We start from the raw sequence: 18,025 nt of genomic DNA, 5'->3' as shown, positions 1-18,025 counted from the left end.
ATACAACACCAACACACACACACCCCTTCCAGGCACTCAAGAGGCATTATTTCAACTTAAGGACATGTTGACAGAAGTGTTTGTGCAGGGTTGCAGAGGGGTGTGGCCTGGGGAGAGCCCTGATAGAACCCACATAGAAAGGCTACGTTTCGCCCCTGATTCCCCATCCCTGCTCTAGGCAAACTTCAGTGGCAGCTCTCATCTTCAGCATTACCAGTGTTGGTCACTGCAGAGTTTCTGCACAGCCTTGAGTGCCAAATGGGTTCTTCATCAACAATAAGAAGCCGATGATATCCCACCACATAAATTGCCTAACAATAAGTTTCCCTCTACTTTCTGTGTTTTTGTGTGCTGGTAAACTTCTACGGATATTTAAAGGCATCTCTGGCTGTTGTTGTGTTGCTTTGGAGTCCCTCCCCTGACTTTTTTCTTCTTCTCCTCCTGTGCTTTGCATTGATCTATTGATTTTGTGTGTTGTTTTAATGACTTACTGTTTAGCTCCCTTGGGTTATTGTATGACAAAGGCAGAATATAATTTTAAAGAAATAAAATAATCTCATAAGCAGACTCTTAAATTGGCTGTTTCTGCTTATCCAGTCCCTGTCATCTTCAAACCAGAGGCACAGAAGAGGTGGTTAATGCATTGGGTTTGGCGTACCCAGGGCTGTCTTTACCCGGAGGGTGCAAGGGGTGCGGGGCACCCGGGCGCCAAATTCTAGGGGGTGCCAGGTGCCGCCACTGAAGCCACCTAAGCTCTTAACTATCTACCCAGCGGGCGATTGGTGACTGCAGCAATGTCCGCTGTGTATTGGCTGGTGCTGCATCAGTCGTGAGTGACAGGTGGCTGCTTCCGCTTATCAGGCAGGCAATAGGCGGCAATGGCGTCACACATGATTGTAAGCAGCGCTCCGGCGGGTGAGTCAAAATAATGTTTCATTTGGGGGCGCTGGGTGGATCTTTGCACCCCAGCGGCACATATGCTAAAGATGGCCCTGGGCAAAGTACCCTCTGCTCCCTCAAAGTGCCCAGCTAAGAGCCTCCTGGGTACGCTTAGCAGGTGATGGCAGTGGATAGAGGCAGGGAGAGCCTGCTCCCCCAGCTCAGTGTTATTCTGGATGCACGATTGCTGCCCCAACTGCCTCTATTGCCCAGTAAGCTTTGACAACTGGGCTCACCAGAATGGCATAGGGTCGGGCAAGGGGTTGGTGCTGGGAGGCAGCGTTAACACACCTGGCATAACTCGGCTTCCCTTTTTCTTTTAAGGGCCTGTGACTTTGAGAAGCATCAGACTGAATCACTGCTGTGGCCACTGGCTTCTTTCCTCTAAACGCTTCTTAACCTGCAGAGAGATGTTTCATTACAGGTGAAACACCTCATGGACCACATTCCAGGGGCTGCACCCCAGTGATGGTAGGGCCAGAGGCTAAAAAAGTGAGTGGAAAAACAGTGAGTCTTACTTTTGTTCAGTAGGCTACATCCATCTACACTAATGTAAGAGGTTTCGACACCCGCCAAAGAGATCATCCATCCAGGCAAGCAAAGGGTCTTATTAGAGTTCAAGGACACATTCCAAGCAGGAAAGAGCACCCAAGGGGGCTGCAAAACTGGGCCATTGAGAGACGAGGCTTAGGGAGAGCGTTGTGGCCTGAGGGTGATCCATAAACTGGGGGACATCAAGAGGGCCAAGTCTACATTCAGCCCCTAGGCCTGTCCTTCATTCTTGCTACAAACAGATTATGCAAAATGTTAGAAAGTGCAGCAGCTTGGAAAGGAAAACCATGTCTTCCTTACATGTGACTTGAAAAGTCTCTGGCACAATTTCTTCACCACCTGATGTCATATTTAGTCGCTGCTCCCAAAGGATTATCAGACACGAGCAGCATAGTTCACAGGAAGGCTCACATTTAACAACCATATATATTAAAGGTTTTTATTTACATATATTTAAAAACTGATATAACATAGCTCTTCATACTTCACAACATGATAATACATTGATATACTTTTTCATCAATTCTAGTAATAAACAATTCTTTTGTTTTCCTAAAAGGGAATAATACACCATTTATAAATTTTGTGTTGGAATGTAAATACTTTATCACAAGAGTCTAACCCAAGTAAAACTTGTTAGACGGACTGTACAGTATCAAATTTAGTTTATATTGGCTTGTATAGAGGCTTTTCTAGGAAGAATGAAATTATACTGTCCTGCAAAATGAGGCATCATGATTTCAATGTATTTTTCCCTTTCAGTTATCAGAAATATATGGCCACTAGTAAATTTCTGTTGTTTAGATATATAATTTTTAACCTTCTAAAAAGTATATAATGTACTAGACTGAAAAACTAATCTTTTCCCCTCCCTCAAAAATCTAACATGTTAAATCCATGCAAGGTTTGGGAAACTGGAGGATAATGTAATGAATAGGTTTTAGGAGATAGCCCAATACATTTTCTTACCATGTGATACTGTGCCCGTAAGAGGCTGCTATTGTGTGCAGGTGGTTTGCTGTATCACTGAAAATTGTAGGCCCTGGAAAAGAATGCATTCCGTTGGTTCATACCCAGCTGAAATATCTATGTGAAGTACATTTAGATTTCTAAGTTTCCCCCACAGGCTTTGCACCAGTGCATCAGTCATTTGTTTTATAATACTTGCTCCATATTTAACGTAGTTGTTAGTTTAGATCATGCATCCCCAAACTGAGGCCCTCCAGATATTTTGGCCTACAACTCCCATGATCCCTAGCTAACAGGACCAGTGGTTGGGGAAGATGGGGAAATGCTGATTTTTTAAAAAATTACTAGGATCAACTTCCATTAGTTGACTTGATATGCCTGCATACAACAGGTAAGCTGTAAAAGAAGCAACTGATTTTAGAAGAAAGTGTGATTAATTACTAAGACCAGGATCCAAAGACCACCACCATGTGTCACCAATTGACTGCAAAAGTTGCTTCATGGTTAGTCATGTGTGATGTGTGAGTGAGGAAGTCTGCTGTTTAGGAAATAGATGCAGAAAACTTCCTTGCGGGCAGCTGATTATTGGTGTGGTTGGTTAGATCCCAAAGTAATTTAGCAGGGTTAAGATGCCTAGGTTTTGAACCAGAGGTTAGGGTTGCCAGACTCAATAGAGGACAGGACTTCTGTGCCTTTATTTGCCCTGCTCTCTTTTGTGTCTGGAAACCTTAAAGAGAAACCAGCAGACCCTTTGCTTAAACAAAGGGTCTGCTGGTTTCTCTTTAAGGTTTCCAGACTCAAAAGAGAGCAGGGCAAATAAAGGCACAGAAGTCCTGTCCTCTATTGAGTCTGGCAACCCTACCAGAGGTGCAGGCCATGAAACCCAGGAAACTTTGCCCCTAACCCTGTTCAGGTATTCTGTATTGGGGGTATGTGGAGGCACCAATTTCCCTCCATGAATTAGATGGCAAACTTATATAATATGGAGCATACACACACACACACACACACACACACACACACACACATTTGTGGAGCTTCCCTGTGGTTTTCCATGATTCTAAAACATGGGGGGGGGGAGCCTCCACAAGGAACGGAAGCTCCCAGCTTCGTGTGTTTGCCCTCCAAATCCTAAAAGGTTGTTGGAATGGCAACGAGGGGTTGAGCTTGTGCACTCATCCTACTGCCCCCACTTTGAGTGTCATCATCATTTATATACTGCCTTTTTCCATGTCAAGGACTTAGCCCCAAGGAAGGTGGAAGAAGCCTTCTGTGCCATTACAGCAGCATTTTGTAAGATGGAGTTGTGGACCTGCTAACCTCATTGTATTTGGCCAGTTCTGCACCTATTAGTTAAAGGGCTGCTAGGCGACACAAGAAACTAGCAGAGTTCCATCTTGTCTTTTAAAACCTCATGCTGTGGCCAGGCTGTCCTTAATCTAAGCAAATTGTGTCCTGAAGTGAGCACCAAAGTGCGCTCAGACTGTCTCTGCTGTCTTGTCTGTTCAGAGCACCAGCCCTGGCAGACAGTTAATTGTTTGTCATGGGTAGAATTTAGATGCTTATTTTTTTCTGTTTGCCGCCATCTGGAAGATCTAATCCCAAATATGAAGTGAATGGAGAAAATACAAAAAAATAGTATCAAATGAGTCGAAAGTTCCTCTTTTCTGATAAGGACAGGTCCCCGTTTCCAAAACCTTGCTGTAATTTAGTTTAAAATAAACTACTACTGCAACAACAAAATCCAAGATATTCATATACTGCTTGTGAATTAATAGGTTATCTACAGTTTATAAGACAATCAATTCATTTAAATAGAAAAAAGTCTTGTTTCACATAAAGCAAGAGAGAGTACAAAAGCACAGCTTTTGTAATTTGGTAATATTGCAATTTTACAAACATATTGCATAGAGTGTGTAAGAAAATAGTTCCGTCTTTTTATATATCTATTTACAGAAGAACAACATTGACATGAAAGTAGCAAAAGGAGAAAAAGGAAAAGTTAGTACACCCTGATAAACACAACAAAACCATTGGACATTTGAACTTGAGAGAGTATTTTGCAATTATGTCATAGTGAGTGAACCGGCACTTACAAACCAGGGTTGTCTATATGTTTGTTTGATTATTTGATTGACATTTAAATGAATGGTAAAGGGACTCCCAAAGAAACCAATCACTTGTCATTACAGCTGTTGGTTGGTCATTTTCTTTCATCCTCTACTTGTATATTCCAGTCAGATCAGTGGAGAAATAAATAAATGCAGGCTTAGAGCCCAACAGTGCTATCCATAGTGGCGGAGGAAGGGGGCTGCGGTGGGTGTGGTCCGCCCCGGGTGTCATCACGGGGCGGGGGGGGTGACAAAATGACAAAAATATGAGTTTTTAAAAATTAATTGGGCTCACAAAACTTTTTAGTTCAGTCAACAAACGCAACGAAACACGGCTGGCACTAGGTGCCACACCGCGGGGGCTGGCACTTACGATGGGGCCTGCAGCGTGCCAGAGCCAAGCATCTCTCCTGGGAGTGACGGCTCAGCACTCTCTGAAACGGCAGCGTGGGGCTTGCATCTGCCCACCTCCTCTCCCTCAGCTGCCCTATAGCTGAGGGGGAGGCTGTGGAGAGGTTCCACGCAGTGCACCCGACCCCCATAGGCAGCTCGCCCCATCCCCCGGCTGTAGGACGCGCACGCTGCACCGGGCACCCGAGTGGCTAGCTACGCTGCTGACTATCCAAACTACGTTTATTCTGTTTGTGGACAGTCATTCGTTTTATTCAGTCAGGGAGGGTTCATCCATGAAAGCAACTTTCCTTCCAGGAGCAGAAGCTCATTCCATGCATGGAGCAGAAACTTAGAATCCAGACCTTGATCTGAAAATTCAACTGAGGAAGAAGAAAAACCCAACCAACCAACCAGCAAACCCCCCACCACCACTTTTTGGCACATTTTCAGTACACATTCCCTGATGAGTGAGATAGATATCTTATGCATGAAGAAGAGAATAATTCAACAACCCAAACTCACTTTCCCTTCAAAATGAATGAAAAAGGCAAATACTGAAAGCACATAATACTTCACAGATCTAAAGCATGTTACTGTCTTGTACATTGCATCATTCTCTTCATTCCAACAGAGAGGAGCTGAAGGTGCAGTGTTGTGTTAGATATAACAGAAGTATCAGTCTTTGGTCTTTAATATTAAACCAATACATGAACTGCCGTTTAATAAAAGAACAGAACCAACCCAACATACAAGTAACAGTGTTCAAAGAGGTCGTTGTATACTTTTATTTAAAAACAAATAAATAAACAAGAGACAGTATCCACTAACCTTGTAGCAGGGATTCCCCCATTTTTGCGGTTTTTGCTATGTAATATGTAGTCATACAAAGAGTGAATAATTGTCTAGTTATATACTAGACTCCATTGTATATGATGCAGTAGGGATAATTCTGAGGAGACCAGGAAATCTGGAAAAGTGAGGTACCATTTTCCTTGGGATGCAAACTGAGAGGGCAATATTTGAAAAAGTGGCCTGATTTGAGGGAGGGAGTCATAGCACCAGTCTTTTAAGCTTACATTTCCTCCTCTTGAAAAAAACTTTCCAGGTAAAAGGAAGAACATTATTATGTTATTGGTATTTGGCATGATCCAAGAAGAATCATATTGGAGAAGCGGGGTTGTACCCGGTTTGGCAATTCACGTGGCTCCCCATTCAACTCTGCTGGAGGCCTTCTCCTTGGACTACTGGACTACTGGTAAGTGGCTACTGAATGGCAGGTTGCCATACTTCAGGGATGCTCTGTAAGCACATGGACCTAGCTCAGGGGTACAGGACGTGCATGGAATGTGGAAAGTCCTATGTTTAATTCCTGCCAACTACAGCTCTCATGGGATGCGGGTGGCGCTGTGGGTTAAACCACAGAGCATTGGGCTTGCTGATCAGAAGGTTGGCGCTTCAAATCCCTGTGACGGGGTGAGCTCCCGTTGCTCGGTCCCAGGTCCTGCCAACCTAGCAGTTCGAAAGCACATCAAAGTGCAAGTAGATAAATAGGTACCACTACAGCGGGAAGGTAAACGGCGTTTCCATGTGCTGCTCTGGTTCACCAGAAGCGGCTTAGTCATGCTGGCCACATGACCTGGAAGCTGTACGCCGGCTCCCTTGGCCAATAACGCTAGATGAGCACCGCAACCCCAGAGTCGGTCACGACTGGACCTAATGGTCAGGGGCCCTTTACCTTACAGCTCTCATGTAGCAGGACTGCAGAAGGACTCTGCTTGAGCCCTTAAAAATTCATTGCCAGTTAGGCAGAAGCAGCTGGTGAGGTGGGGCAGAGCCATGGAGTCACCCTCCCGCCATGGGCATCAATGCTGCTCACCTGGATGGTGCAGGTGTGGGGCAAAGGTGAGGCCAGGGTTTTGTGGGGACATTGTGGCAGGAGACCAGGATTGGTTCCACCAGTATATCAACAAAGCCCCAGACCTTGATGCCATCTTGCCCGGCCTCATTCAGGTAAGCAGCTCTGCAACACCACCTCAGTATGCCAACCACTCCTGTAGCTTGGTTATAGACAGCTCTAAACAAAATGCATGGGGATGCCATTTAGAAAGGAAGGAGTACGATTGTCTCTCCTGTATTTCAGACCACAGATGCAGGAATGATACATCTTGTTATTGTGGGCTGTAAAAGGGGGAAACCAATACAAAATGTTGGAAAATTACACTGCTTTTCTTTTTAAGGCAGTCTGAAATTTAATATTTTAAAGAGCAGACCTTTGAACCTAGCCGTCAACCTTCCCCAATCCTGATTCAACTTGAAACCTGAAGTTTGCTTCCAACTCCTGTGGTGTTTGAACTTGATAACTAGTTTTATCCATTCTTCATTTGCAGAACATAAATTCAGTCATACAGCCAAGCCACATCAAAATACAATGAAGGCAGAATAAAAAAAGTGTTTGTTCAAACAAGCTGAATCAAAAGTTAAAATGCTACAGGACTCAAGTGACCAGCTAGCCAGTCAAAAAGATCAAGAGAATTTCTAACAGCCCTGCTACTCCCACTTCTTCCTGTAATTTCTACTGCATTTCACTCGCACTCTACGAAGGTAAGGGTGGAATATATTATTATCCTTTACCAATAAGATGCTATTGTATGTTATTCCATTATGGTGATGCTATGCTAGATGGAGGAATCCATGTAGTGAGCACTTAAAACAGGGGTGAGGAACCTTTGGCCTTGCAGATATTGATGGACTTCAATTGCCATCATCTCTGACCATTGGCCCTGCTGGCTGGAGCTGATGAGAATTTGGGTTCAACATCTGGAAGGATACAGGTTCCCAATTCCTTGTTAAAATATTACTACACCTGACTGTTGTAACCTCATGGAGAGGTGGGAACATATAGTGTCTAATTATGCAGCTAACTTTAGCTCCTTAGATGTTTGACTGATTGTGGAAACACAGACATTGAGATGAGTGTATCCAATGACAAGGAGGCCATGAATAATGTCCAGGCAGTTGGGAGGCTGCTTCCCTACCAGATTTAGTGAAATCCTTAGCTTCCTGTTATTCTTTGAATTTGGTGAATTGGTAACACTGCTGTGATGGACATGTCTTATTCTGAAGGGTTTGTTTGTTTGTTTGTTTTTGGGCAGGGGCTCATACAAAAGCAACCTTTTCCCCAATTTCAACAGGCCCCTTTCAATTCTCCCTTGCTATTTGGACTCATCTGGTTTTGCCTGACACCCATCTGCACTGCCTGATTCAACAGGGAGAGACTTTCAAAGAGGGCATGAGTTAACCAGGGAATGCTGGCGAGCTGGCTGTACAACCCAGAAACCTTTGGGTAAGCCCTAGAACTGCTCTCTCTCTTGGTCCAATCGCCAAGCCAGATGTTTTCCTAAACATCTGGTTCATGTAGGGAGGTGCGGTTGCTCTGAGAGCAGAACAGAGAAAGGGGACTCAGTTCTGGTTACTACCACACTTGCTCTGATTGCCTGGGACAAGAGTCTTTTCACACGCGTGCATTATCTTGAGGTGCCCATTTTCCAGTTTAAAATTAACAGTGTGGCATTTCAACTAACAAATAAACACATAAATGTCAAAAGGAAAATTCATCTAGTTGGAGATCATTTTAGAGCTCAGTTATAAAGCCTTCAAATCCTCTGTCCTCTCTTTCATTTTATATGGTTATAAATCTATGACTACATATAATATAGGGGAGAGTCTTTACTTCCAGGGAACCAAACAGTCTCTGTAAGTTCATACTGAAATTCAACCATGAACTGAATGCTTCCAGTTTCACACGTTGCCCTCTTGTTCTGCTAACTAAATGACTACACCAGGGGTCAGCAACCTTTTCCCGCCGTGGACCAGTCCACCGTCCCTCAGACCATGTGGTGGGCCGGACTATATTTTTTTGGGGGGGGGGGAATGAACAAATTCCTATGCCCCACAAATAACCCAGAGATGCATTTTAAATAAAAGGACACATTCTATTCATGTAAAAACACGCTGATTCCTGGACCGTCCGCGGGCCAGATTGAGAAGGTGATTGGGCCACATCCTGCCCACGGGCCTTAGGTTGCCTACCCCTGGACTGCACCATCTTACTGTTCATTGTCTCCTATGACTTCATAGGATTTTTATTTATTTGTTTGGTTCGTCTGGAAATTTGTTACCCAACCTGTTGCCCTCTAGCTGCTCTTAGGCTCTGGAAACCCTCCCCACTGCACCATCTAACATGGCTAATGGAGAGGGATGATGGGAAATATAGTCCCACCAACATGATGGAGAGCATCATGTTGGATACCCCTTAGCTAATATAACAAATATTACTTTGAAATTTTTTTGAATTTATATGGGTCCCAGTTGATATTTTGACAAAATGTTCAACTCAAGTCAGATGTAAGAGGAAACCACGGTTTCTGGTGTGGGAACAAAGCATACTGAGCCTCAAGTTGGTGCACTGCCTTCTGCTCTGACATGCCTGTGAGAAGATTGGAAATTTTTGCTTTCGGTTTAAAACAAACCACAGTTTCCCATGGCATTTGAACTGTGATTTGTTGAAGCTATGGTTAAGAAGAACAAGCCAGGATCACATGATGGTTTCAAACCCTGGCTTGTTCTGAAACCATAGTTTAAACAAACTATAGTTCTCCCAGTTCAGAAGTCACAGAGAATGCCGATTGATTTAAAACTAGAGGTAGTTGCTTCTGATCTCCTTTAGGAGTGGGGGAGCATGAGATTTTCAGGCTTGCCATAGCTTGTTCATGTAATAGGAAACCATAGATCCCTACTGTGGCAGAATTGTGCTGCTATCCAGTCAGAGACCTGATTTACATGTTCCTCCAAGTAGCTTAGCTGCCACTGAAATTTATTTATTGCCTTTTATTTTTTAAAAAAATGCTCAACGTGATTTACAACAATTAATTTGGATGATAAAACAATATCAATAACAGAAAATAACTTCATAGTGGTTTCTCCCATAGTGATTCCAGTAATGTGCACAACCATGAAGTTTGGGAAGTTGCGCACATTGCTGGAGGAGTGAAGGAAAAACCTGAGAGGTGGCAGCAAGCACATGAAAGTAACAAGCAAACCAGCCTTGGCAATCAGTCACTTGTTTGAAACACAGGTTGTTTCAAGAGGAAAGATACTGATTTAGGGAGTCTTGCCTGAATTATGCAAGCTGCAAGATATGTTTCTGCGGTGGCTACCCAGGGAGGTTTGCCCAGCGCCTTTCTTACATATCTTTAGATGCCAAGTGAAAACGACTTCTTAATCAGCCAAAAGCTTAAGTATAGAGATTCCATGTCATTTTAAACATATTTGTGGGAAGGAGAGAGATTGGTGTGTTTTTTTTAAAAAAATTATTTTGTATTCTCATTTTTTATTTTTATGTTGTAGGAAGGCGCTTCTGGCTTTTATGCCTTGCCGGCTGCCCAGGCAAGCATGCAGCCCATGCCTTTTCAGCCAGCGAGGCATGCCCCACCCCTGAGGAGGCCACTCATTGGCCAATTTTGAACTGCGGAAGCTGGCGGGAACTTGAGCCAGCTGCCTAAGTGGCCAAGGGGAATTCCCCCAATGGATGCCTGACCATGTGCGTTCTGTTTTACTGCCCTGGGATGACGAACATGCGTGAGGAACTGCAACAGTTGCCCGCCCGGTGGAAGGGGTGAGTGTCCATCTTGTGTTTTGATTTTGTGAACCGCTCTGTGATCTTCGGATGAAGGGCAGTATACAAATTTAATAAAACAAACAAATATCCTGAAAACAAGCTAAGCAAGTTCACAGGAAAAAGGTTGCCTGTCCCCTCCTTGCAGCCATATGCACCTTCACTCAAAATAGCCTCTCCAGATGTAACTGGAGCTGCTGTGGTGGGGGGAAGGTAACAAATCACCCCAAATTGGCCCAACAAGCAGTACCCCAGTGCCTCATTCCCACATGGTTCAGGAGGGTTTCCTTATCATCTGGAGATCTCTTTTAGGGGTGCATATGGCTGCCAGGGTAACCAAAGGCCAAGCACCCCTCCCCCATGAACTTTCTTAATTTATTTCAGAATCCTAGTTTTGAAATTGCATGAGAAGATCTAATAATAGCTGCTAACAAGAGAAAACGTCACTGCACTTTTTCACCGTGATAGGAATTCCAATGCACTAAATTCAGATGGCTTTGTTTAGCTGCAGCTATTATGCTCCAAACCTGCCACTGTTTTGGGGTTGTATAGTGCTTTCCTCCAGTTCATTTCAATGAACGAAGCTGGTCTCTGGGCTTTTTCATGTGCGCGCATGCAATTGCTGTCTCCATTGTAATGGATGAGGAAACCCACACATGTGAAAACTCATTGTACATCTGTGGGGGCTCCAGTTCAAGGCATGGCTCTTTTTTCCATTATAAACTCCTATAAATTTAGAAAAATATCTATTTGGTCATCCATTTATCCATCACATCATCATGGGAATTTCTTCAGTGGTATATTCTCCCCCCACCCGGACTATTCGTTGACCCCAGAATGCTACTGTTTAAAGAAATTGCTTTGTATATAAATCACTGAAGTGCTGAACAAAACTAAAATTGGGTCTTGTTATATTGCTAAGTGTGTTCAAAGAATTTTTCCTACAAAACCCCAGATGTAGGAGATAAACAGTAACAACAGACTGGCGACCAGGGAGGGATTCTGTCTCTTGCTGCTTAAAACGTGAATTGAATTTTAATTGTTTAGCAAAGCAAGCATCACACAATGCTCCAAAAGTTTTAAAAATCAGGGATAAAAGTTTACATCCAAAAGTGATGGGCATATGAAAATTGTGCTTTCAGACAGTAGACTTATTTATTATACCAATTCATCTCACCTTTTGATTCTGGGAAAATTTGTATAGCATTATATCTATATCTATCTATATATATTTATGTATTATATATATTTATATATATGTGCAGATTCTCATTTACAGTTCCTGCAAAAATCTAAAACAATGTGCTTCACTTCATCTATAGCAAAGGCACCTGTGTTATTCTCCCTTTTGGACAAAAGGTGATACCAAGATCCAGGTTTCCTGATGAAGACAACCGTTTTTGTTCCCCCTTCTTTCTTCCAGTCGTTTATGTCCACGAGCCAGACAAAAAGGCCACATTGTATTCCTGCTTACACCGGAAGAGGATGCTCTGTGGGCTGTTGTTTTGGAGCTTCATGATGGAACGAAGGAAACCGGGCAGAACTGTGAAGCAGAGGGACAGTAACAAAAAGGCTATTCTGGTGTGAGGAGGAGGGATCGGGAGTCTTTTCAGCTCCACAAGCAGATGTTGCTACTGGATTGACATGTGGAGCCTGCTCCTGCTGGGGAAAGGTAAAGTTTACCATTGGGACAAACGCAGAGCTCATAGATAGTCTGTCGAGCTGCTGATGAGCTTGGCGGGAAGGAAGAGGAAAAAGTACCCACTGGTAGATTTCCTAGTCGGATTGAGTCCGCATTTAAAAATATCTAGGAGGGAAAAGAGAAGAAAAAAGAATGTAAAGCTCTTTTCATGGTGTATATCTGGCATGTCCAACCAGTCGATCACGATCTACCGGTTGATCTAGGTCAAAAAAAAAAAGCTCAACAACTTGCTCAATCTAATGGGTTTTTATAACTGCCAGTTATTTTTATAGTGGGTGTAGATCGCAGTCTCTTGGGAACTGGACACGCCTGGTGTATATATTATAGATGCCTCCCTATCGTGTGACTTGTGCCATTTTGCCTGCAAAAGCAAACACACTCACCTACAGATATCAGGCATAGAGGGTATGATAAATACATGGGGCCCTGGTTGAACATTCTCTGTCCGCTAGCACAGGAGTCGTTTAAAGGTTGTGCAACAAAGGAAACGCAGCGCAATAGTTGCACAACAGCTGACTCGTGTTGTGGAGGGAGACAAAGGAAATGGAGCGGCTTCTATCCTCTTGTGCCACCTGACAGGGAAGGAAAAGGGGAGAGTTTGGGAGGTGGGATATGGCATTTGGAGACAGTGAAGCTTTGAAAATCAAACTAATGTCTTTTTTCTTTTTGGAGAAAGCTGTATCGATTCCAAGGTAATTGTTGGAAGCTGCCCAGAGTGGCTCGGGAAACCCAGCCAGCTGGGCAGGGTATAATAATAATATTATTAGTATTAATTTGAGGACAGCATTGGGGAACTCACCCATTTCAAGTAAGGATAAATTGAATACAGTTTGCTATGGAGTATGGCAGGAATTCACTTCCTTTTATAACTTACTGTAACCTCTAGGGCTACTGCAGATATATGCAAAAAGCTCATGTCCAATTGGCATATGGAGCTTCCATTGGCCAGCCAAGCATCCTGAAATGGCTGGCTGCTCACTGGCAGAAACTGCTGTTAGCTTTTTTACTGATGCCTTTTATGATCTTCAGAGTGGCAACAATGGTGTAAAAGCATGACAGCAGTATTTTAAAAGCTCTTGAGCTTAAAGGCTTGGTCCTGTATCAATATTTAAGTATTTACTGCATTATAGCAGCTGCCGAGGGACACATTAGTGTGACTCAAGCTCAAGCCTATGGAAACCAGTGGGACTCCATGGCAGTGTAATGGCTACCTATAAAGTACTTCTTGGAGCAATTCAAACCATCGTTATTTTCATGCCATGTGTGGTTTGGACCGATGGTTAAATATGGATATAAAACTGAATGCTATATAGCTGGGATATAGCACATAAGTCATCAAAGTTTTCAAAGCACAGTGGTGCCTCGCTAGACAAATGCCCTGTAAGACGAATTTTCCACTATACGAATAGGTTTTGCGATCGGAGGTTGCCTTGCAAGACGATGAGGTTTTCTACGGCCGCTTCGTCTTGCGAAGCGTGGCCAGCAAAACCTAACCTAGCAAAAGGGGCATTCGTCTAGCAAAAGGGGAACCAGCTGTAACAAGGAAAGAAGGCAAAGGAAGATCAGCTGAGAGGCGCTGACAGCTGTCACCGCCTCTCAGCTGATCTTCCTTTGCCTTCTTCTTGCGCTGCAGCTGGTTCCTTTTTGTGTTCCGCTGGTCTCTGCCAGTGAGGGACAACCGGCAGAGACCAGCGGAACACAAAGGGCTGTAGCGCAGGAAGGAGGGGAGAAGTGGAGTAACGGATCCGTTCCCCCACTTCTCCCCCCACCGCCACGCCATGGACACCCGGGAGCTGAGGACGGGGCTTCGGAAAAGTGCTGCACCTCTCTGAAGCCCCGTCCGATGTCGGCTTTGTGCCAGGCGGCGGTGGGAGAAGCGGAGGAGCCGCTTTTCCCGCCGCCGCCTGGCACACAGCTGCTTGCCTCGGCAGCTGCCGTCTTTGTGCCAGGCGGCGGGAGAAGCCCCCTACCATCCCCTCTGTGTGACAGGTGGGATAGGGGGGGAGTGGAAGAAAGATCTTCCACTCCCCCCCCCATCCCGCCTGTCACACAGAGGGGATCGTAGGAGGATCTTTCCCGTCACCCAGAGCAGAAGTGCGCCAGTGTGGGGACGTTTTTGCTGGCTGCCTTCCCCAAGCCAAGGGGAAGGCAGCCAGCAAAACACCCCCGCATCGGCCCCGTCACCCGGAGCAGAAGCGTGTGGGGACGTTTTCGCCGGCTGCCTTCCCCAAGCCAAGGGGAAGGCAGCCGGCAAAACACCCCCGCATCGGCACGCTTTGGCCCCATCACCCGGAGCAGAAGCACGCCGGTGCGGGGACTTTTCGCCGGCTGCCGAAAGCCCGCTTTCCCCTCACCCCGCCCGACACAGCGCAGATCAGAGGAGGCTTCTCCTCCGATCCGCGCTGTGTCGGGCGGGGGGGGGGAGCTGTCGGCGGCAGGGGGAGAGGAAGGAAGGAAGAGAAAGGGCTGCTTTCTCTTCCTTTGTTCCTCCCCCCCAACACATCTCACGGGTGTTCCGAAGCCCTGTCAAATGCCAGCTCTGTCGGGGGAGGCAGGCAGGCAAGAGAACAAGCGCCTGCCTGCCTTCCCCGAACCAAGAGAGCAAGTACTGCTGCCGCCGCCAGGCCCCCGGAGCCCATTAGTTGACTTTTAATGCGTTCCTATGGGAAACGGTGCCTCGCTACATGAAATTTTCGTAGGACGAATTGAGTCCTGGAACGAATTAATTTCATCTAGCGAGGCACCACTGCACTTTGAAAACATACACATTTTAACACTTCCTTCTTTTGATACCTGAAGGAGCGTCTCCACCCCCATTGTTCTGCCTGGACACTGAGGTCCAGCGCCGAGGGCCTTCTGGCAGTTTCCTCATACCGCGAAGCCAGGTTTCAGGGAACCAGGCAGAGGACCTTCTCAGTAGTGGTGCCTGCCCTGTGGAACGCCCTCCCATCAGATGTCAAAGAGAACAACTACTACCAGACTTTTAGAAGACATCTGAAGGCAGCCTTGTTTAGCGAGGCTTTTAATGTTTATTAGATTACTGTATTTTATTTTTCTGTTGGAAGCCGCCCAGAGTGGCTGGGGAAACCCAGCCAGATGGGCGGGGTTTAAATAAATTATTATTATCATTATTATTATTATTATTATTGATGATGATCTTGAGTTAACTGTGGCCCTTTTATCAGTACCACTAACTGGAGCAGGAACCAGCAAGCCACTCCAGTATCGCTGCCAAGAAAACTCCATGGCCAAAAACAACAGGCATATAAAAGTTATGACGCTGGAAGATGAGCCCCTCAGGTTGGAAGTCATCCAACGCATGCTACTGAGGAAGGGCAGAGGACAAATACAAGTAGATTCAGAGCTGATAAAGTGGCTGGGCCAAAGCAGAAAGATCACTCAGTTGCAGATGTGCCTGGAAGTGAAAGGAAAGTCCAATGCTGTAAAGAAAAATATTGCATAGGAACCTGGAATGTAAGATCCATGTACAATGGTAAACTGGATGTGGTCAAAAATGAAATGGCAAGAATAAATATTGACATCCTGGGCATTAGTGAACTAAAATGGATGGGAATGGGCAGATTCAGTTCGGATGATCATCATATCTACTACTGTGGGCAAGACTCCCATAGAAGAAACGGAGTAGCCTTCTTGGTCAACAAAAGAGTGGCAAAAGCTGTACTGGGGTGCAATCTTAAAAATTATAGAATGATCTCAATACGAATTCAAGGCAGACCTTTTAACATCACAGTAATCCAAGTTTATGCACCAACTACCGGAGCTGAAGAAACGGAAATTGACCATTTCTATGAAGACTTACAACACCTTTTAGAAATGACACCAAAGAAGGATTACCATAATAAAGGACAAAAGTGGTAAGGACCTAACAGAAGCAGAAGACATCAAGAAGAGGTGGCAAAAATACAGAGAGGAATTATACCAGAAAGATATGGAGGTCTCATACACCCCAGGTTGTGTGGTTGCTGACCTTGAGCCAGACATCCCGGAGAGTGAAAAGGGGGCCATAGAAAGCACTGCTAATAACAAGGCCAGTGGAAGTGATGATATTCCAGCTGAACTATTTAAAATTTTAAAAGATGGTGCTGTTAAGGTGCTACACTTAACAGCAAGTTTGGAAAACAAAGCAGTGTCCAGAGGATTGGAGAAGATCAGTGTACATCCCAGTCCCAAAAAATGGGCAGTGCCAAAGAATGCTCCAACTACCGCACAATTGCGCTCATTTCACACGCTAGCAAGGTTATGCTTAAAATTCCACAAGGCAGGCTTAAGCAATATGTGGACCGAGAACTCTCGGAAGTGCAAGCTGGATCTTGAAGGGGCAGAGGAACCAGAGACCAAATTGCAATCATGCTCTGGATTATGGAGAAAGCTAGAGAGTTCTAGAAAAACATCTACTTCTGCTTCATTGAATACGCAAAAGCCTTTGACTATGTCGACCACAGCAAACTATGGCAAGTTCTTAAAGAAATGGGAGTGCCTGATCACCTCATCTGTCTCCTGAGAAATTTCTATGTGGGACAAGAAACTACAGTTAGAGCTGGATATGGAACAACTGATTGGTTCAAAATTGGGAAAGGAGTACGACAAGGCTGTATATTGTCTCTCTGCTTACTTAACTTATAAGCAGAATTTATCATGCGAAAAGCTGGACTGGATGAATCCCAATTAAGATTGCCAGAAGAAATATCAACAACCTCAAATATGTTGATGACACAACCTTTATGGCAGAAAGTGAGGAATTAAAGAACATCTTAATGAGGGTGAAAGAGGAGAATGCAAAATATGGTCTGAAGCTCAACATCAAAAAAACTAAGATCATGGCCACTGGTCCCATCACCTCCTGGCAAATAGAAGGGGAAGAAATGGAGGCAGTGACAGATTTTACTTTCTTGGGTTCCATGATCACTGCAGATTGTGACAGCAGTTATGAAATTAAAAGATGCCTGCTTCTTGGGAGAAAAGCAATGAAAAACCTAGACAGCATCTTAAAAAGCAGAGACACCACCTTGCCAATAAAAGTCTGTATAGTTAAAGCTATGGTTTTCCCAGTATGGAAGTGAGAGCTGGACCACAAAGAAGGTTGATCACCGAAGAATTGATGCTTTTGGATTATGGTGCTGGAGGAGACTCTTGAGAGTCCCATGGACTGCAAGAAGATCAAACCTATCCAATCTGAAGGAAATCAGCCCTGAGTGCTCATTGAAACTGAGGCTCCAATACTTTGGCCACCTCATGAGAAGAGAAGACTCCTTGGAAAAGACCCTGATGTTGGAAAAGATTGAGGGCACAAGGAGAAGGGGACGACAAGAGGATGAGATGGTTGGACAGTATTCTCAACGCTACCAACATGAGTCTGACCAAACTGTGGGAGGCAGTGGAAGACAGGAGTGCCTGGCATGCTCTGGTCCATGGGGTAATGAAGAGTCGGACACGACTAAACAACAACAACAAGTGGAAGGAGGGGGTAAGCTATGCATTTTTCATCACTAATGTAGCAATTATATTTGTACGTTAGTGTGCATCAAAATAATGAAGTTTGAAAAGAGCAGTGAAAGTGAAAAGGAACTGTATAATTCACAGCACACTGAAATACTTAGAATTTGCTGTTCATTTTAATATCCCCTACTCATCAGTGGCACATAGGGAATGATGTTTATGCAATTT

At 44.6% G+C, this 18,025-nt stretch overlaps 1 protein-coding gene and 2 long non-coding RNA genes across 3 annotated transcripts in view; 2 read left to right on the top strand and 1 right to left on the bottom strand.

The window, feature by feature from the left end:
• The first annotated feature begins 1,267 nt into the window (after window positions 1-1,267).
• Window positions 1,268-6,195, top strand: LOC148687296 (uncharacterized). Its single transcript, XR_015947385.1, has 3 exons — window positions 1,268-1,431; window positions 4,417-4,536; window positions 6,070-6,195. It is a non-coding gene; the product is annotated as an uncharacterized LOC148687296 (long non-coding RNA).
• A 1,100-nt stretch (window positions 6,196-7,295) lies between these two features.
• On the top strand, window positions 7,296-12,199 carry LOC148687295 (uncharacterized). Its single transcript, XR_015947384.1, has 3 exons — window positions 7,296-7,565; window positions 10,371-10,638; window positions 12,062-12,199. It is a non-coding gene; the product is annotated as an uncharacterized LOC148687295 (long non-coding RNA).
• The window catches only part of SGCZ (sarcoglycan zeta), a 120,125-nt gene continuing 113,754 nt past the window's right edge, over window positions 11,655-18,025 (bottom strand). Inside the window, exon 6 of the mRNA XM_060278819.2 lies at window positions 11,655-12,445. Coding sequence (XP_060134802.2) covers window positions 12,248-12,445 — 198 coding nt within the window. The 3' untranslated portion in view covers window positions 11,655-12,247. The remainder of the gene's footprint in view (window positions 12,446-18,025) is intronic.

This window comes from Zootoca vivipara, chromosome Z1 (assembly GCF_965207765.1).
Source record: "Zootoca vivipara chromosome Z1, rZooViv2.hap1.1, whole genome shotgun sequence".
In the NCBI taxonomy this organism is placed as follows: Eukaryota; Metazoa; Chordata; class Lepidosauria; order Squamata; family Lacertidae; genus Zootoca; species Zootoca vivipara.
The sequence above is the reverse complement of the archived record's forward strand: the minus strand, read 5'-3'. Positions and strand labels throughout refer to the sequence as shown.